Genomic DNA, 20,814 nt, shown 5'->3' with positions numbered 1-20,814 from the left:
ATGCTGCTCTGAGTGTCAATGAAGATTAATGACCTCTTCACATGTCAGTGAGCAATGGCTAGTCCTGCAGAGCACCATCTGTACAGCAAGGACAGAAGCGCATGAAAGCGCCACTGATTAGTTTGTGGATTTTGGCTTAAGCCCTGGGTCACATATTGAATGCATAGCTTGGCCGCATGACCTTCCTATGGAAATATGTTAACCCTTCATGGGCAGACGGTTATAGAAAAAAAACCCATGAGTGCTGTTTTAGTGGTCCACTCAATTCCCTGCTCTAGATCTCCTTCTTGATGTCCTTTAACCAGAGATTATGGTGGGACTTTCTGCATGTGAAGTTTGTGCTCAGTAAATGAGTTTTATTTATTTATTTTGGACAGGCTTATGCCTCTCTTTAGTGTAAAAAAAGGGGATGGGGAGGAATTGAACATAGGGTGAGTGGGCTTGCAACTAAATAGCCAATAATTCTAATGACTAATCATAAAACTCAGCAGGATCGATAGCTTGCCCTCTGCTCACACCAGATGACTACAAAGTCAGGGCAAGTGAAACAGTACTTGCCATCCTTTGAAATGAAAGAGAAGCTGGCAACAGCAAGAATCGATGGGAGGCATGCCACAAATAAGGCCATAAGAGGAACCTTGTTGGATCAGGCCAAAGCCCTATGTCTAGTCCATCTCTAGCATATAGTTATCCCCTTCCAAGGCCTAATAGTCCCCTACTTAGGAGTATATTGCCTGGGATCTAGTTTTGCAGAGTGACCCCAACCATGTCTACTCAGCCCTATTGCACTTTTAAAGATAAAGACAAAGGGACCCCTGACCGTTAGGTCCAGTCGCGGACGACTCTGGGGTTGCGGCGCTCATCTCGCTTTACTGGCCGAGGGAGCCGGCGTACAGCTGGTCATGTGGCCAGCATGACTAAGCATGACTAAGCCGCTTCTGGCAAACCAGAGCAGTGCACAGAAACGCCGTTTACCTTCCCACCAGAGTGGTACCTATTTATCTACTTGCACTTTGACGTGCTTTTGAACTGCTAGGTTGGCAGGAGCAGGGACCAAGCAACGGGAGCTCACCCCATTGTGGGGATTCGAACCGCCGACCTTCTGATCAGCAAGCCCTAGGCTCTGTGGGGTTAGCTTTGCAGACTTGGCCTCCAGAGGCAGCAGGAGGCAAGGCACCTCTTCCCTCCATGTCCCTGTTGCCCACCCACCTTACACCTGTGTGAGCCAGACTCCAGGTATGGCACACAACAGATCAAAAGGCAGACAGGCAGCAATGCCTGCAAGGACACAGCTCTGCTTACATCTCCTGCTGAATCAGGGATGTGCCTTTGTTGTCAGGTGGCAGGTCCAGATCTCTAGAGACTTGGTGGAAAAACACACATTAAAGACCCCTTATAAGAAAAGACAACAGCTAAGCACTTGGAGCCTACAGTTAAAAAATAAAAATCCCTAAACTGCTTGGGTCTAAGATATCCAAAGAAATGTTTTTCCTCAACCAGCCTCCCCACTCCTCATTCCTCTAACATGGTTGGCCAAGACTAGAGACAGGGCCCTTTCAGTAGTGGCACCAAAATTATGGAACTCTATTCCATGAAACTTCGAGGGCCCCTCTCTGCTTGTGTTCTGCCAGCTTTAAAGACACAGTACCAAAAGAAGATTCTGCCGGATCAGGCAAATGGCCTATCTAGTCCAGGATCCTGTTCTCACAGTGGCCAACCGGCAAGCAGGAGACCACATAACACTGGTCTTGAAAGACCTACATTGGCTCCCAGTACATTTCTGGGCACAATTCAAAGTGTTGGTGCTCACCTTTAAAGCCCTAAGCGGCCTCGGCCCGGTATACCTGAAGGAGCGTCTCCACCCCCATCGTTCTGCCCGGACGCTGAGGTCCAGCGCCGAGGGCCTTCTGGTGGTTCCCTCACTGCGAGAAGCAAAGCTACAGGGAACCAGGCAGAGGGCCTTCTCGGTAGTGGCGCCCACCCTGTGGAACGCCCTCCCATCAGATGTCAAAGAGATAAACAACTACCTGACATTTAGAAGACATCTGAAGGCAGCCCTGTTCAGGGAAGTTTTTAATGTGTGACATTTTAATGTATTTTTAATCTTTATTGGAAGCTGCCCAGAGTGGCTGGGGTACAAATAAGAATTTATTTATTTATTTATGCATTCATTCATTCATTCATTCCAGCTGTGGAGGCCAAGCATAGCCATCATTTTAAAAATAAAATAAAATCAGGAGGGCTTTTAGCCTCACAGGAAAGCAAGGTTTTCTCTGAAGACTGCAATTTATCTGCTGGGCTTACCTTTGCTGCATCGTGTTTGATCATGGTGCTGTGCTGGGAACTGCTGCTCACCTGGAACAATGCGTATGGTTTAGAGCAGGCGGGAAAGTGTAACAGAGTTCCACAAAAGAAAAGATAAGAAAATATATATCGCTAGCAGCTGATATGTGTTGTGGTTCACAGCATCTGGAAGGCACCAGGTTGGGGATGGCTAGTCTATACTGGCTGGCAGCAGCTGTCCAGGGTTTCGGGGGTTTCCCAGCCCTACCTAGAGATGCCCAGGATTGAACCTGAGACCTTTATGTGTGAAAACAGATGCTCTACTGCTGAGCTACAGCCCTCCCCACCAAAGGGGGAACCAGAGAGCACTACACTTAACAAAAGTGTGATAGTCTTATTGCGCGCTTTGCATGATTTGAAAATATCAGAGTGATTTGTCTGAAATCACTCATGTCGACTGAAAGTGAGGTCCAGTGCTGAGGGCCTTCTGGCGGTTTCCTCACTGTGAGAAGTGAGGTTACAGGGAACCAGGCGAAGGACCTTCTTGGTAGTGGCACCCTCCCTGTGGAACGCCCTCCCTTCAGATGTCAAGGAAGGAAACAACTACCTGACTTTTAGAAAACATCTGAAGGCAGCCCTGTTTAGGGAAATTTTTAATGTTTAATGTTATATCGTGTTTTTAATATTCTGTTGGGAGCCACCCAGAGTGGCTGGGGAAACCCAGCCAGATAGGTGGGTATAAGTAATAATATTTATTATCATTATCATTATTATTTCCACCATGCAGGGCACCTGATAAGAGAGTATTTGCTAAATCATTGCAGAGGACAACCCTTCTTCTGTACTCTGCAGATTAGCAGAAAATTTAAAGGAATATCTAATCATCATTCTGTGTTATCTGCCACTTGCCTCTGGGGACGTATTCTGATGGCTGGTGATTAGTTTGTGACATAATGACTATTATTTAGAGGGTTTTCTGACACTGCCTTCCTTACAGGGGGGCCCAGTCAGTTACTGGGGAGATGCAAGCTTCTTCTGGCACATCCTGGCAGAGCCAGGTGGTATGTCCTCCCTGCTGGCACAATAGAGTCAGATGCATGTTCTTCCCTTTCAGCTGATAATCAGAGGATGTCTTTGCCTCCCTGGGGTCCACGTCCCTCCTTTGGGGGGCCTTCAAGTGCAGCTTCCCTTTTCCTTTGTATTGCTTGCCCCTGGGGCAAAGACACCAGTCAACGCTGCCAGGCAGGCCATCTGTCTTTGTTTTCTCCTCCTTACATTAGGAGAGGGTTTTAAGTAACCTTAATAGGGGAAGGAAAGAGAAGCGGACTGCTTGACAACCACAACTCTAGAGGGACGCAGGTGGTGCTGTGGGTTAAACCACAAAGCCTAGGACTTGCCGATTGGCGGTTTGAATCCCCGCAATGGGGTGAGCTCCCATTGCTCAGTCCCAGCTCCTGCCAACCTAACAGTTCAAAAGCACATCAAAGTGCAAGTAGATAAATAGGTACTGCTCTGGCGGGAAGGGAAACAGCGTTTCCATGCGCTGCTCTGGTTCGCCAGAAGTGGCTTATTCATGCTGGCCACATGACCCGGAAGCTGTCTGTGGACAAATGCCGGCTCCCTCGGCCAATAAAGCGAGATGAGCGCCGCAACCCCAGAGTCGGTCACGACTAGACCTAATGGTCAAGGGTCCCTTTACACTTTACCTTTAATGGAGGAAAGAAAGAGAAGCGGACTGCTTGACAACCCCAACTCTAGAGAGGACCTATCGAGATCAAGACCACGTGGTGACTTGGCCTGCATGCACACCATACTTTTAAAGCACATGGCTTTGCCCAAAGAACCATGGGAACTGTAGCTTACTCCTTACAGAACTATAATTCCCGACACCTTTGAGAACCCTGGGAGCTGTCGTTTGTTAATGGTGTTGAGGACTGTAGCTCTGCGAGGGGTAAGCTATAGTTCTCCGGATTCTTTGGCAGCCATGTTCTTCAAATGTTTGGTATGTCCGGTACAGTGCGCACACAGCAGAATGACCTGGTAAAACCCTAAGGTGCTAGAATGGACTGTGGGAGAATGCCATGTTTGAAATCTCGTTATTTGAAAAAGGAAAGCGGCAGCTCCAACCCCCCCCCAGCCCTATTGCATGGTGGCGCTGTGTTTTAAACCACAGAGCCTAGGACTTGCTGATCAGAAGGTCAGTGGTTCGAATCCCCGCAATGGGGTGAGCTCCCGTTGCTCGGTCTCTGCTCCTGCCAACCTAGCAGTTCGAAAGCACGTCAAAGTGCAAGTAGATAAATAGGTACCGCTCTGGTGGGAAGGTAAACGGCGTTTCTGTGCGCTACTCTGGTTCGCCAGAAGCGGCTTAGTCATGCTGGCCACATGACTTGGAAGCTGTACGCCAGCTCCCTCGGCCAATAAAGCGAGATGAGCGCCGCAACCCCAGAGTCGGCCACGACTGGAGCTAATGGTCAGGGGTCCCTTTACCTTTACCGTTAGGCAGAGTGAGGCACCTGCCTTAGGTGGCAGATTCTTGCTAGCAAGGAATGGTGGCAGGTAAGTGTGAGAGCACAGAACTTTATAGGGCATGCAGCTTGCCCTGTGGTCCCTCATCAAGTCTGTGGTGTTCAGGTGCTGAGGAAGACCCTGTCTCATCATTCTGGTTGTAGCTCAGCCGGTTTCGGTATGGGGAATGGGGAGGCTGGCCCTGGTCAGTGGCAAAGGTCTTCACTGCTTTCCGCTGTGCATGCTTTCTGCTTGTATTTCTCCTGCACACATGGAGCACATCTATGCGGCCTTAACCAGTTCACTCTTAATGTATATGAGGAGCCATAAGTCAATCCTTCGTCTCTGTGTGTCTCTCCCCCATGATACATTCACTCATGATACAGTGGTGCCTCGCAAGATGAAAAGAATCCGTTCTGTGATTCTCTTCGTCTAGCGGTTTTTTCGTCTTGCGAAGCAAGCCCATTGACGGATTAGCGGATTAGCGCTATTAGCGGCTTTTAGCAGCTTTTAGCGGCTTATCTGCTGATCAGATCAGCTGATAAGCGGCTTAGCGGCTTAGAAAAAAGGGGGGAAAGGGGGGGGAAACCCGCAGGAACTCGCAAGGCATTGTCATCTTGCGAAGCAAGCCCATAGGAAATTCGTTTTGCGAAGCACCTCCAAAACGAAAAACCCTTTCGTCTAGTGGGTTTTCCGTCTTGCGAGGCATTCGTCTTGCGGGGCACCACTGTACATGCCCTCCTTTGTACTAACTCACTTCATGAAGCTGGAACATATAGCTTTGTCCAAGATGCAGCAGTGACCTGGAAGTAATAGAGTAACCTCCTTCTTTCTCTTTCTCTTTCTCTTTCTCTGCTCTACTCTTCAAAAGGGTTTGCAAAACCTTGTTTTGCTCTGTGAATTTTCTTTCTATAGTTGTAGCTATATTGTTGTGTAGCAAGATTTAGACTACCTAAAAAAAAAAATTCTTTATACTTTTATGGTAACTTTGAGGAAACTTATAGTTCTCCAGATATTATTAGACTATAGCTTTCATCGTCCCCAAATGTTGGCCTTGCTGGCTGGGGCTTGCAGCATTGCTCTGTGGTTCATTTGCGGCTATTTCTGGGACACTTTGCAAAATACTGGCCAAGAAAAGGAGCTACTCTAATTGGAAGGTGTTCCGTGTCTTTGTGTGCCTGCTGTTTCAGTTGGGTTGTACAGACTTGGGCTCTGGCAGCGGGAAAAGAGAGCGTTAAATAGCCATCTGTGCCGATCAATAGGATTCCCTGCTGATCAGGCAATATATTTGACTGATAGAATTGAAACAAAAGATGGGGGGTGGGGTGGGAGGCATTGAAGGAAGAGGAGATTAGTTATCTCCTCACCCAGTGAGCCTCTCATTTTAATGCATTTAAGCTCTTTGAACCTTAGCAAAAAGATGAGAGGAGGATTATGACTCTGTTTTCAACCTTGTTGATAATTCCTCTACCCGGTCTGAGCTACAGTACAGTGGTACCTCAGGTTACAGAAGCAATTCCCAACACCACGGACATGCGCAGATGTGATTTTCGGTGTCTGGGCATGCACAGAAGCAATTTCTGGAGCTGATGGGCCACAGGTTGGGGACCCCTGTTCTGGTGCAACCCCCTGCAATATAGGAAATTCAACTAAAGCATCTATAACAGATGGCCATCCAGCCTCTGCTTCGAAACCTGCAAGGAAGGAGAGTCCAGAACCATCCAAGGGAGATCCATGTTCTATGTATTATAAAAAGTAAACAACACTTATTTGATACAGAGGGGGAAACCTACAGATACGGTCCAAAAGGTGCACAGGGAATTCTGTAAATACGGGAGAATTTTAAAAAGCAAGTGGTCCTCACTGACCTGGTGCAAAAAGGTATTGTCCTCCGGAGGAGCCCTGGCTCCTTCCCCATGTGCTGTTCTTGGGGTTCTCCCAGCTCCTCACGAACCACTATTGGGAGTGTTGAGGGATGCAGGGGGAGGAAAGGAGGGAAAAGCCCCATTGCACAGGCAGAAGCCCTCATGTAGGGCTTGCTCTGATGGAGGTTGTCGGGCAGATCTTTCCCAGTAGTTTCTTAGCGTAGTTTTCTTTTTGTCAGATGGGCCTCAGAAAGATTATAGAAAAAAGAAGGTATTTATTTAAAAGAAGCTGAGACCTAGGTTTTGAGGTCTGGAGTCTGTGCCCAACATGATTTCAGATCCTTATTAGTAAACAGGATCTCGGGCATGGATACTTCATCAAGCCTTGGGTCTGAAGTCCAGTGGTTGTTTCTGGGGTATGCAGGGAGCTTGCTCATGGTGACAGCATAGAGACATAGGGTCCACAGAGATGACATATACACAGCAAGGTTAAAAACCTGGTCTTAAATCAGTTTCTTGGGAATCCAAAAGTGTGTCTAGGTGACTTGGCAAGATGACCTGTGAGATGGGGTCAAAATGAGGGAATGAATGGAGCAGATGGGTTAAAATCCAGGTATGTGTGTGTGCTTGGCCGTTGGGGAGAAGCTTTAGGCATAGTGTATTGGGACAGATTCTGGTTAGAGGTAGATTGGGGCACTTCAAGTAACAAGAATGACTCATCTGTGGATGGTCCTCCTGAAGGGACCTATGAAGAACAATGACCGTGGCTGGTGGCTTCTTGGTGAGTCCGGCTGTCTTGTCCGCAGACTCTATTGTTCTGTGGGGTTTTCATCTTCATTTCTATGGAATTCCTGGTTTGTTGAGGATGCTCGTCTCCAGATGCAAGGGCTTTTTGATACAAAACCTGTATCTGGTGACCTTTTGCTTACAAATCGTTTTGCCTTATTGCCAATGGCTTTCTGGTGAATCAAATGAAGTGTCTGGATCCTTACTGGCAAGAAGGTCAATGAGGTCAAGACAAAAGGATCTTTTCCCACGGTCTTTTGGCTTAGGTAAATCCATCTTTGGTTCACTCTTGAACACAAGATGGAGACTAGCAGCTAAAGCCTCCTAACTGGCCACAGGTTTCCCACCCCTTTGCCTAAGTGGTCTTCTTAAATATTTCTCAGAAAACAATCCCTCTCTCTTCCTATACTGTGATTCTTTGTGTGCTTCCCCCAACAGCAGGGTCACTGGCATTCTGTTACAGACATCTTATCCCATCTATTGGATGGCAAAAACTAATTAGACTAGTTCAGATTCTTTCAGCATTTAATCACAGGGTTCTATGGAGACACTGAGTTATTATAGTTGGTGTAAATCTGGTTGATTTCATCTTGATTCTTTGACCAGAAGGCTCTTGTTTTTGCTGTTGTGGATGTTTTGTTGTTGTAATTTGATGACAACAAATTGTACATTCTCTCTCTTGCTGTTTTCAGGCTTGTCTAGGAGGTTCTTTTGATGTCTGCATCCCCTGGAAGGCTGCAAGAAGCGTCCCTTAATCCTCTAGCCCAGCTTAACATGCACACGTTACTTAAATTGTTCCTAGATAACTTCCTTTTGCTTTGGAACAGGACAAGGCTTCCAAGGAGAGCGCTATGTGATTGGCTGTAATATTGTCTAAATTAAATGTGCCTCTTGCCTCTTTGATTTCTGGGAAGTAAGAACAGAATGAGAGTTGGTTCGTAGCATCTTGCAGCCGCTCTAGCCATCTTGGCAGTAGATTCAGCAAGCCAAGCTAGATGGAACTGGTCAGGCTGAAATGTGAATTGTTCTAGCAGTTTGAAAGCACGTCAAAGTGCAAGTAGATAAATAGGTACCACTCCAGCGGGAAGGTAAACGGCATTTTTGTTCGCTTCTCTGGTTCACCAGAAGCGGCTTAGTCATGCCAGTAAAGTGAGATGAGCGCCACAACCCCAGAGTCATCCGTGACTGGACCTAACGGTCAGGGGTCCCTTTACTTTTACCTTTACCACACTAAAAGATTCTTCCAAACTGGAAGAAGCCCAGCGATTTTCATAGGTTTGCTCTTAAATTATTTTATTATTATCATTGATAAAACTTACATACTGCCCTTCATCTGACGATCTCAGGGTGCTTCGCAAGGTAAAATGCATTAAAGGTTAAACTGAGAATAGAAACAGAGGGTATTTGACTAATATTTGGTGTACTCATAGAGTCCATCTTATAATGGGTCTTGAGGGCATCTGCAGGGTTTTTTGTTTGTTCATGTGTTTATGTGGAGGCAAAGTATGTATGTTTACCAACAAACAAATAAACAGACAAACAAAAAAATAACTAGCATCAGAGAACAGGTTTCCATTTCTGGCAGAATTGGTGGGTGAGTAATGGCGAGCTGTTTTACTAGACCCGTCTTGAGAAGCTGGGTCTATCTCTCTGTTTTTTTCTCAGTGGGCTGCTGGCTGTAGGTAGACCTGGAATCCAAGCAACAACTTTCCACTCCCTGCTAAAACACCCAGTTCTTTCCCTGATTCCCTTCATCCTTTGAACTAAAAAAAGGAGAGTCTGTATCTGTTTCCTTCCTTTCAGTGTGACCATACTTGTTACAATTTATCAGTGAAACCTAGGGTTTTTAGTTACCGTATTTTTCGCTCTATAAGACACACCAGACCACAAGACGCACCTAGTTTTTGGAGGAGGAAAACAAGAAAAAAGTATTCTGAATCTCAGAAGCCAGAACAGCAAGAGGGATCGCTGCGCAGTGAAAGCAGCAATCCCTCTTGCTGTTCTGGCTTCTGGGATAGCTGCGCAGCCTGCATTCGCTCTGTAAGACGCACACACATTCCCCCTTACTTTTTAGGAGGGAAAAAGTCGGTCTTATAGAGCAAAAAATACGGTACTTATGCAAGAGGCTCATCAAGTTGATGTTGATGATGACTTGTTTCCCCCAAATGGATTTGGATGCTTTAAGTCTGCAACTCCTGTCCTAGGGAAGAGCTGTAGGATGGCATGGTTTGCATGCAAAGAAGTCCCGGGTTCAAGCCAGATCAGGCTGAGAAAGACCTTAAACCCCAGAGGGCTGCTGCCAATCATAGCTGGAGTAGATAGCATTCAGCTAGACGGACCAACGGTTTGTCTATTATGAAGTGATGTGGCAGTTACTTCAATTTCCCCTCTATTCACATATTTGAAAGCTTGGCCTTAAAAATACCTCCCTGCATTGAGCAAACTGCATTTTGCAAGGCATCATTTGTAGGATTAAAGAAAAGAGTTCTCAAAAATGAATTGAATGAGATTATGGGAACAAAGGAAGCCTTGTGGAGAGAAATCCAATGGTCAACTTCTTAATGAGTTATATGTTAGTCCCTGAAAATAATAGTGGCAATTGTTTGCATTGTTTGGGGTCCTGGCTCCAAACAATGGACAAAACCATAGAAGCTGATGGAGGGTAATTGTTTTTGGTTTTTTAATGGAGGTGGTTTCCTCCCCTTTTGGTACCAGTATCTTCAGCTTCACATAGATATTTCACTGCATTGGCCTTGTTTATGAGTTTGCTCATTATGTGTTTTCATTGGGACTCTCACGAGTAGCTAGCAAAACACCTGCCCCTATGGTATGTCTGGAGGGGGGGCTTGTATATTGTATATATGCCGGTACGGGGGGGGGGGAATGGATGCATTGTATTTCCTTGTGGAATATGGCTTTACACCATCAGGGACAGAGCAGCCATAAGAGCATCTCCATGTGCAGTTATTCTTTCCATAGTTCATGCAAAGAGGAGGAACTGCAGAGGGATGCATTTGGGAACACCGTTGGACAAGGGGCTAAATCTACCCCTTGTATCTCTGGAGCTTTGGTTCTCCAAAGCTGAAGTTCTTAACAGAACCACTGTGGCTTTTGCTTGCATAGCTCCATCCTGGATTCAGTTCTGTGGTCACACTAGAATATAAAGCAGGCAAGTTGTTAAATCCAAGGCCGGAACAGAACCTTCTTGCACACTGAAAAGATAGGTCAGTCGGTAGAGTGTGAAACTCTTAATCTTAGGGTTGTCGGTTCAAGCCCCACATTGAACACAAAAGATTCCTGCATTTCAGGGGGTTGGACTAGATGTCCCTTGTGGTCCCTTCCAACGGTACGATTCTATGATGTACCCATTATTTTAAGGGTGGAGAATCTGTGACCCCTGACATACCCTCCAACATTTCTCTGATGAAAATAGGGACGTTCCATTCCATAATAATAATTTTACTACAGTGGACGCTCGGGTTGCAAACGTGATCCGTACGGGAAGCACGTTTGCAACCCGCAGCACCACGTCTGCACACACACATGTTGTGATTTGGTCTTCTGTGCATGCGCAAGTGCCAAAACCCAGAAGTAATCCTTTCTGGTACTTCTGGGTTCGGTGCGGAGCGCAACCCGAAATCGCACAACCCGAAGCGTCTGTAACCCGAGGTATGACTGTATTTATCTCCCATCCATCTGACTGGGCTTCCAACATTTATAAAAAGATATGAAAACATTAAACTTTTTTTTTAAAAAACAAATCCCTATACAGGGCTGCCTTCAGACAACTCAGGGGTCGGATAACTCCATACCCTCCAACATTTCTCCAGTGAAAATAGGGATGTCCTAAGGAAACGTGGGGCATTCTGGGATCAAATCAGAAACCGGGGTGGCTTCTCTAAATCAGGGACTGTCCCTGGAACATAGGGACACTTGGAGGGACTACCCTGATTTGCTGTTGGGCTCCAGCTTTCTTCATCCCCACTCAGCAAGGCCCAGGGATGAAAGGAGCTGCTATATGAAAACATTTAGAGGGCTATGGGTTCCCCAGCCCTGCTGTAACACAATATCTCGGTCTAGGTGGAGACTGTTGCAACTTTGCATTTTACAGCTCACCTGGCAGCCATAGACAACAGGGGATTTAAAGCAGAGAAATAAGCAGGCTTGTAGAAGAAGAAGGGTGGATCTCTGCAGGAAAGGTCCTCTTGGTTTCTTTGCTTGCTGTGGAGGAAAGGAACCCATCCTTTGGCCTCCATCTCTCCTTGGGCTGCCCACTTGGTGGAAAGCAGGCTAATAAATTGCCAATACTTCATTTTCCTGCTGGCAAAGAAGGGGGCTTGGAGATGCCACATTATACTCGTTTGGCTGCCTAGTAGAAATAAAGAAAGGGCAGGCTAGTAACTTTAACGTGTGCTTACTTACGAAGCTGCTTTATTCATCCTGCAAATAGTGCATGAAAGCTACCAGAGCATAAAAGTACCTTTTGCTTTGATCTATAGGAAAAGATTATGGGACGCGGGTGGCACTGTGGGTTAAACCACAGAGCCTAGGGCTTGCCAATCAGAAGGTTCGTGGTTCGAATCCCCGCGACGGGGTGAGCTCCCGTTGCTCGGTCCCTGCTCCTGCCAACCTAGCAGTTTGAAAGCACGTCAAGTGCAAGTAGATAAATAGGCACCACTCCAGCAGGAAGGTAAATGGCATTTCCATGTGCTGCTCTGGTTTGCCAGAAGCGGCTTAGTCATGCTGGCCACATGACCTGGAAGCTGTACACCGGCTCCCTTGGCCAATAAAGCAAGATGAGCGCCGCAACCCCAGAGTCGGCCATGACTGGACCTAATGGTCAGGGGTCCCTTTACCTTATAGGAAAAGATTGGAGAGCATCCATCACCACACCTAAAGGGCAGCAGGCTAGCTTAGGAGGTGCAGGTGACATAATGCACACAGTTCTGTACTCAAAACACCTTGCCTCCTAGTCTGCCAACAGAGACTGGCTACCACCCTCCTCCTTCCCTCCCTCCCTCCCTCCCTCCCTCCTTCCCTCCCTCCCTCCCTCCACTGAGATGGGGTGAGAAAGCAATGAATACTTGAATACCTGCATTGTCAAACCCATATCCCTTGCCATGCAAACTGTTTCTCTTCCTGCTTTCTATGAGTGGGCGGTAATTGTGTGAAAGTGACCCTAAGCACCTTGATGATGGGCTAATTGCAGATAACTAGAAGTTGTCCAGCCCCAGCCAATAATTGCTGAAGCATTTTGAGCAAAGCAGGAATTATTGTTATTTTTTAATATATGAGAAATAATCCCCAAAGAATTCTTTTATTAGGACTAATGTCACTGAATTGTTCTTCCTTTCAACTTAATAATTACCTTCGCATTACCGGCACTTACCCCTGCTTAATTTTGCAGGAGAATTGTCTTTGATGCTGAGAAGAAACCCTCCTAAGGATGAGTTACTGGAACCTGGATAAGAGAACTTGTCTGCAGTACTGCCGGCATTTTTTGGTGGACAATGGAGTTTTTCATGGTAAGTGGCACCTTACCCCTCTAGCTTCTGCCGTCTCTTGTTTCTTACCTCCCTTTAAGTGTGGCTGAAATTACAAAGTGGGGCCTACATAACAGATGGCCCTTATCTACCTGCAGAGATGCAGTCTAAAGGCTGAATTTTATTCTTAGAAGTGGGGCTTTCTCACTTGCTGGTTTGTTAACACTTTCGTATGCTTTTAGCGGAAGGGGAACAAAGCTTTGGGAGCAAAGCAAAATTGGCTCTGTAAGTGTCAGGTGCCTTGTTGACATCATCACACTGTCATTCCGATAGTTGCACTTTGATGTCGGAATCTGATATTTTGTGGATTCTGGTTTGTACTGACCTATCCTGCACTTCCCAGACTAATGTGTGGATCAGAACATACTGTCGTTATTCTTTTGGATTTGGACTTTTCTGAATTTAGCAATGCAGTTCTAAGCTTAAAAAAAACACCCCTGTCAAAAACTGTTTAGAAATGTGGCTTTTGTGAGCAAATGCATTACAAAAATGTATTGAAATACAAATTTTAGTCCTGATTTTTTTAAAATGCAGATTAACACAGAAACAGGAAGGAATGGCTTTGGTTGCTGTTGTTATTATTATTATTATTAACTTGTTAATCACCTTCTAACCAATTACCTCAAGGGGATGTGAGGGAGAGGAAAGCCAAGGCTTATATTATCCCCTTCCACACACCCCACATAAAGTGTGATTTGCAACCATTTGCTTGAGCTTTAACCACCGAAATCCTACACTGGGTGGCAGTATTGGACTTAAAATGAAAGAATTCCGTTCCTTCACGTATTCTCAAACCACCTTGTAAAAGCATAAGAAATTATACATAATTAGATTTCTCTTGTCTGGAGACATTATTAATCACAGTGACTTGCAATATTGCAGCAGTTTTTCAATAAAAGAGGTATAAAATGGAATTTCAGTGTCTAATATTAAAATGAGAATCGCTTTTTATGACTGCTTTTTCAATGGGTGGCGAGTTTTGGACTCCCTCTTCCAGTAGAAGCTGCCTAAGCCCCTTGCAACATATAGGGGTGCCTCTGAATGCAAATTCAGTGGGGCTGATGCAGTTTTATTTGTCTGCTCCTGCACTTTCTTGCCTGCTATGAGCCAGAAGAAATGGTGGTGGGCCCTTGACTTAACTCTATACACCTTCTCAGGCTCCGCGGCCATGATCTTCATCAGCCAAGGGCCCATCAACCTTTGGCCAGAAATGTTGAAGTATCCAGTCTTAATTGGCAGAACCCAAAAGACCACCAGAGAACTGGGCTTTGCTCCTCTTGCTATGACCAGGTCTCTTTCCAGTAGGAAATGTGGAAATTGCAAAGGGTGGAATTCCTTGATATTAGCATTTTATTTCGTTTCAAGATTCAAAATTACATTTTAAGACTTGATAAGTAGAATCCTATTCTGCAGTGCTAATGACTTTCCACTCACCGACCCTCGATGTTTATAATTGTAATTACATATAATTGCATTTTAAAGTACCCTCATACTGAGTTTCATCCTCTTAATCATGTTTCTTAATATAATCTACTATTTCCACCCCCTGCTTAAACTTCAAACCCCGCTGTGGACTTCATATATAAAGAGTTGCTTTTAAAATAAATTGGAATTAACAACACCTGAAGGACGCCACATAGATACCCCTGGTTTAGTGTGATATGTGAATATGGCCTGTATCTCTTTAGTTCAGCTGAAGCATTCCTGAGGAGAGGAGAGGTTATTTGTATTAATTTTCACTTCTGCCTGCCTGACTCTGTGTGTGTTCTACAGAAGTTACCTGCTTCGATGCTAATTTTGATGCAAATGCGAAAAGGACTGAAAAGCCAATATTCGTGTTTTTTGTTGTTGTTCTAAGGCTAGAATTACAATTAGCATGAATTAATTTGAATTCTTATCATACTGGAAACACAATATTCACCAGGTTGGTGTTGTGAAGTTGAGAATCCTGGAGATAATATTGATTAGCATCTCTCATATATTTATTTTTGTGAAATGTATCACTAGGCAATGATTTTATCCTGCCTCTTCATTATGCTTTGTGTTTGCTTCAAAAATTAATCTATGTTTCAGGAGCTGAGGTCCTCCTCCTCCCCCCCCCCCCGGAATAATCTGATTAAAGATAGCAACATCTTGTGTGTGTTTGCCCTGTCTTCTTGGCTGTAGGAGCTGCTACTAGGTGTGACTGCAAGTAAGGACTCGGAAACCTAGGAACCAAGTCAGTCCTCCTGGTCTAGGCTGCTACTAATCTCTGGATTATTATTTTTATTATTATTATTTTTTTATTTATGGCATTTCTATACTGCCTTTCATATATAAAAACACAAAGAAACGTAACATAATAACAAACAAAAAACAATACCCCTTCATGGTTTAAAAGGCCATAGATTGTTTAATTAGTCAAACACCTGGGAAAAAATGAATGCTTCTGCCTGGCGCCTAAAGGTGTATAATGAAGGCTCCAGGTGAGCTTCCCTGGGGAGAGCGTTCCACAAATGGGGAGCCACAGCAGAAAAGGCCCTTTCTTGTGTTGCCACGCTCTGGACCAGGCATAGGCAAACTCCAGATGTTTTGGGACTACAACTCCCATCATCTCTGACCACTGGTCCTGTTAGCTAGGGATGATGGGAGTTGTAGTCCCAAAACATCTGGAGGGCCGAGTTTGCCTATGCCTCAGTCTGGACCTCTTGTGGAGGCGGCTGGTTTCTGCCCCTTCCACTGCTGGCATGTGGCCCCCTCCACCTTAACTTGGAGAAAATGTGGCACTCGAATGAAAACATCTTGCCTATCTCTGATTCATTTAGGACTTATAATTTGTCAATTATAGCCTTTTCCTGTTTTTAGATTAGCCTTATAATATTTGCTTGATTCGCTTATTTCTACAGTCTTAGGAATGTTAGGGTCATTCAACTGCCTAAGCGGAAAGCAGGCCCGACATGTTTAATGAACAGCTCGTTTTCTTTGATCAGTTCCAAGAAGAGCTGCCTCCTTTTTTAGTGTTATTATTCCAGTTTTGGAGGGAATTATTCTTCCCCCTCTCTTCTGATGCCTGTCTGAAGCATACAACTCCTTGTTTAAAACTGTATTTAATAGCAGTAGATCCACTTTGCCGTATGAAATTTGTTCGTTTCCTCTCTGCCTTGGAGACCTTGGTCTTAAGAATGAATTGAGTGGTGTTAGAATCCTGTCATGTTAGATGAGCCTGGCTCACAGAGAAATCTATCCCTTGCTTTCTTGCTTAGTGCGGTTAATTTGGTTATGTTAAGAGTATCTGATCGTAATTTTCCCCACTGTGCTTACTGTGATAAAGTCATAATTGGACATGTAGCATAGGGAACCTCCTTGCAGTCTCTGCAGGAAATGAAACATGTGAGGACTGATTCATTTTAAATCCCAGCAAAGGAATAACAGAGCAATGCCCAATGACTAATGATGGTTCTTAGGCCCGGAGTGGTGGTCGTAAAAATAACACCTACGTGCCAATTTCACACAGTAACTAGCAGCTGAATGTACAAATCATGCAAAACAGCATGATATTTCTGTCTCTGAACATAAAAAGATCTCTACAGGATCACACTAAAAGTCTATCTATGCCATAGTCACACATTACATTTAAAACACAATGATACCTCTTTAAACAGCCATGACTTCTCCCAAAGGATTCTGGGACCGTAGTTTATTAAGGGTGCTGAGGGTTGTTAGGAGGTACCTGGTCCTCTTACAAAGCTACAATTCCCAGAGTTCCCTGGGAAGAGGGGTTGGTTGTTAAAGCTTGTAGCTCTTGGCCATATGGTTTTTGAAGTTCAGTGTGTAAGATTGGAAAGTCTGGATATGATTATATAGGATTTTCAGGCACATAGTTCCGTGTATGAGAATACTTTTGGGAATCCTTTCTGCAGTGACTTCTCTGCAGCGGATCTCTTGCGCATTGCAGAGGATTTTGGGGGAAGGGGGTGTTCTTGGGAACGGCATGAGCATGGACAATGCTATAGAAATAATAATCGGGAGACTCCTATTGTTGGACCTCTCCTCTTGATGTGCCCCATATCCTTGTAGAAATATGGAAGGTTGCATTTTGATCTTCAGGGCAGGGAGGTAAAAGGTGTTCATCAGTGAGTGAGGAGCCACCTATCAGAAAGTCACCCCCAGGAAATCAGAAGACCCTGAGTGGAGATCAAGAATAGTGAGGATTCCAGTGGGAGAGATTTGGGAGGTGAGAACTGGGGTGGGTTGTCTGCAGGACAGACAGGTGTCTGCAGAAGAGACTCTTGCCTAGTGTGGTCTGCAGAAGGGAGTTGAGTGGGAAGATGCTTTGCAATAACTACTGCTAAGTGGAATGTCGGCACCAGACTGAGACTGGAGATGAGGAATGGATGGATTTCTCTGCTATGTTCTCCTTTCCTCAAAGGGGAGTTGCTCCATCCCTTTGACCAGCTCAGTTGCCTTCTTCTGAACCTTCCCCAACTCCACGATGTCCTTTTTTGAGGTGAGGTGGCCAGAACGGCACGTAGTCCTCCCAGTGCAGTCGCACCATAGATTTGTATAAAGGCATTATGAGATGACCAGCTTTATTTTCAATTCAAAGCCATCCTCCCACTGGGAGACACTAACCACCCCTTGGACCGACTCTCCAGGGTCTCAAGCAGCAATTTCCCCCTTCTCCTGTCACTTTATTCCATTTCACTGGAAATGCCCAGAATTGAACTTAGGAGGTTTTTCTTTCTTCTTTTTGCATGCAAAGCTTGTGCAAGGCTTACTCTCTTTTCCTGCGTCTGTGAATTGCAGCGGGATAATTGGTAGTGTTGGACAAGGTGTCATTCAAAGAGGCAGCAATCTTCTCACTGAGGATACCCTCCCAAATTCCAAGAAATGAACACTTCTGAGTGCAGCCAGTAGAGGCCAGCAGGCATCTCTCTATGCGTTTGGGAAGCTCATTTCGGCTACATGGAAAAACTGCCTGAGCAGCGAATAAACATTCTGTGCATGTTAAACCCTACCACTTTCATGACTCAAAACTTGCCTGAGGGTTCCTTGTCCTTTTCTAATGTTATTAGGAAAAACTGTTAATAGCTCTATTTGCATGATATTAATATTCTGATCTGCTTATGTCAGAAATTCCTTGTCACAAACATTCAGGCTGCTGCTGCTGATGTCTGGTACTCCAGGGAGACTCTTGAGTGCCCCAAAGCTAAAAATGTCATACATATATAACCAGAGAGAAGGGGAGGGAGAGATCAGAGCTCAGATTAGTTCAAGTGTTATTATTTTTTGCTGGTACTTTTCTAGTGGGAATCTTTAATTTGTAGCGTGGAGGAAGGAAGAAAGAAAATAGCCATTTGGATTCGATGTGCCAGAGGAATGACAAATTTATAGGCTACTCCAGGATTGAGTACCCTGGACATGCACAAAATATTCTAGGGGAGTATTTAAAAGGGGAGTTAAAATGCATTCATGTACCCCAAAAACAAGCATGGAAATGCTAAACTTAAAGCTCCTATTTTAGTACTGGCATAATGCAAGGGATATATATTTGATTTGATCCAACCCTAGTGGGCTTTTAGGTGCATTTCAGAGACACATCTGTTCACTCAGGTAGATACCCCACACTTCTGAAGGCGTTTTCTGAGTGTGTTCTGCTGATTAGGAATGTCAGTGTACCCCCTTCCTTGTTTGCATCTCATGTGTCCTTTTTGAACACCTGAAGTGGGCTTTAGAGTGCCTGCATGTTGCCTGTGCAATTCTGTTTGGTGGTGGGGAGATGACCCTTCACCTTGGACTGTAGTGACTTGAGGTCCTGTGTTCACAGGTGTCTTCTGAACCATAGCATTGACACATTTAGGGCTCACCCACATTTCCCTTTGCCAGGCCGCTTTCCTCCAGGGAAACCTGCAGTTTAGTGCTGAATCGGAACAAATGGCAATTGGGGTTTCTGTAGTGGCTAATCTCCACTCTTGTGTCATATGCAGAAGCCAGCCTTTCCCTTGCTTGGTTCCACCTTCACTGAGCTGACTTGCGTGACACAGAAAGCCAAACGATGGCTTGCCTTCCAGTCCAGTCTAGAAGAGCCAAACTATGGCATACGGGAGGCAGCGTGAATGTGCGGGCTCCCAGAGAGGAACTAACAGTTGCCTTTTTCCTCCACATTTTACAGTCATAGCTCATGGTGCGTCCACTTCAGGTTACGTCTTTTCAAGTTGCGTCCTGCGGCAACCCGGAAGTACCAGAACGGGTTACTTCTGGGTTCGCCGCTCGCGTATGTGCAGAAGCACTAAATTGCACTGCGCATGTGTTCAGACAGACATGGCACTTCTGGATGCGAACGCTTTGAGAGTTGCGGACGTGCCTCCAGGATGGATTATGTCCACAACTCGAGATTCCACTGTATTGCCATGCTGCTCTAAGCCAGCATTGGGCTTAGTGTGTTCCCTGAACTGGGGCTGGTGGCTAAACTCTGTCCCTGCTAACCGTGAGCTGTAGCCAAGGGCTGTTCTTTTATACATATATAGTCCTTCTTTGCAGTCAGCTATCTGCATTCCGTTGCAAACGTGCTTCTGCCTGCTCTACGTTCTTGGGCTTATTCTTGTTTGTGGAGTTGGGGAACACCATGCAGACAGGTGCACGTTCAAAAGGATACATCAAGCTTATTTTTAGCAGTAGATCTCTGGATACATGTCAGTGAAAAGCCACCCTGCGGCTGTATATTCCACATAACTATTGATCTCTGAACTGCTAATCCTACATCTCTTCATTTCTTAGAACTCTGTGCACGCTATGCTTTGGTCGGGGGGTGGGGGTGGGAATGGCAAGCTAACATCCTGTCTTAGTTTATCCCAGTACGTTTCTGAGCACAATTCAAAGTATTGGTGCTGACCTTTAAAGCCCTAAATGGCCTCGGTCCTGTGTACCTGAAGGAGCGTCTCCACCCCCATCGTTCTACCCGGACACTGAGGTCCACCTCTGAGGGTCTTCTGGTGGTTCCCTCACTGCAAGAAGCGAAGTTACAGGGAACCAGGCAGAGGGCCTTGTTGGCAGTGGCGCCTACCCTGTGGAATGCCTTCCCTTCAGATGTCAAGGAGAAAAAGAACTGCACAACTTTTAGAAAGCATCTGAAGGCAGCCCAGTATAGGGAAGTTTTTAATGTTTGATGTTTTATTATTTTGCTGGAAGCTGCCCAGAGTGGCTGGGGAAACCCGGACAGATGGTTGAGGTATAAATAAAATGATAAGAATGACCCTGTTCATGTCCAACACAAAGCGGAAACATGCTTTAGCGTAAAATGGTGAGTTGGTTCCAGGTGAGGAGATTGCGGAAGCTTTGTTTCTCCTTGCTTCTTCTTCTGCTGTGCTGCTGTCAATCAAACCATGGTTTGCCTTAGCATATCAGCCAGTGTTTCACTTGTCTAGATGTGCTGTAACCAAGGTTTGTTCTTGTTGTATAGGGCACGACTTGTCACAAGCCCAGTTTCAGATGATATGCTAAGCAGGATTAGAGTAGGAGCCAAACGTTCATGATCTTCTCTCTTGGAACCTGGAGAAAACCCATCTGGGACTCTCATGATTTCAGTGTGTTGACTTCTGCCTATATTATTCCATTTTGGGAAAAGCTTCTGGGGCTGTGTTTAGTGTTCCGTGGCCTTTCATGGGCTCATTTTATAATAGCTGAATTGGGTAATTTGGGTTGCAACACAATTCTTATATAATATTGTTTTTCCCCTCCATATTTATTGTAGGAAAGCAAAGTTCTGCCCTCCACTAATCGCTCTCTTTGGCAAAAAGTAGCATTTTTTCTAGGACTTTGGATAGTGAAAGAGAAAGGTTGGTGAAGCAGAAAAT

General features: G+C 45.3%; 1 protein-coding gene across 12 annotated transcripts in view; it reads left to right on the top strand.

The window, feature by feature from the left end:
- PLCH1 (phospholipase C eta 1) overlaps positions 1–20,814 on the top strand; it is a 140,716-nt gene that overhangs the window by 6,142 nt on the left and 113,760 nt on the right. For all 12 annotated transcript variants that reach the window (XM_083503761.1, XM_083503762.1, XM_083503756.1 and 9 more), the window contains exon 2: positions 12,847–12,964. In XM_083503761.1, coding sequence (XP_083359887.1) covers positions 12,886–12,964 — 79 coding nt within the window. In that variant the 5' untranslated portion in view covers positions 12,847–12,885. The remainder of the gene's footprint in view (positions 1–12,846; positions 12,965–20,814) is intronic.

This window comes from Podarcis liolepis, assembly GCF_965112155.1.
Source record: "Podarcis liolepis genome assembly, chromosome: 5".
NCBI classification, from domain to species: domain Eukaryota; kingdom Metazoa; phylum Chordata; class Lepidosauria; order Squamata; family Lacertidae; genus Podarcis; species Podarcis liolepis.
The sequence above is the reverse complement of the archived record's forward strand: the minus strand, read 5'-3'. Positions and strand labels throughout refer to the sequence as shown.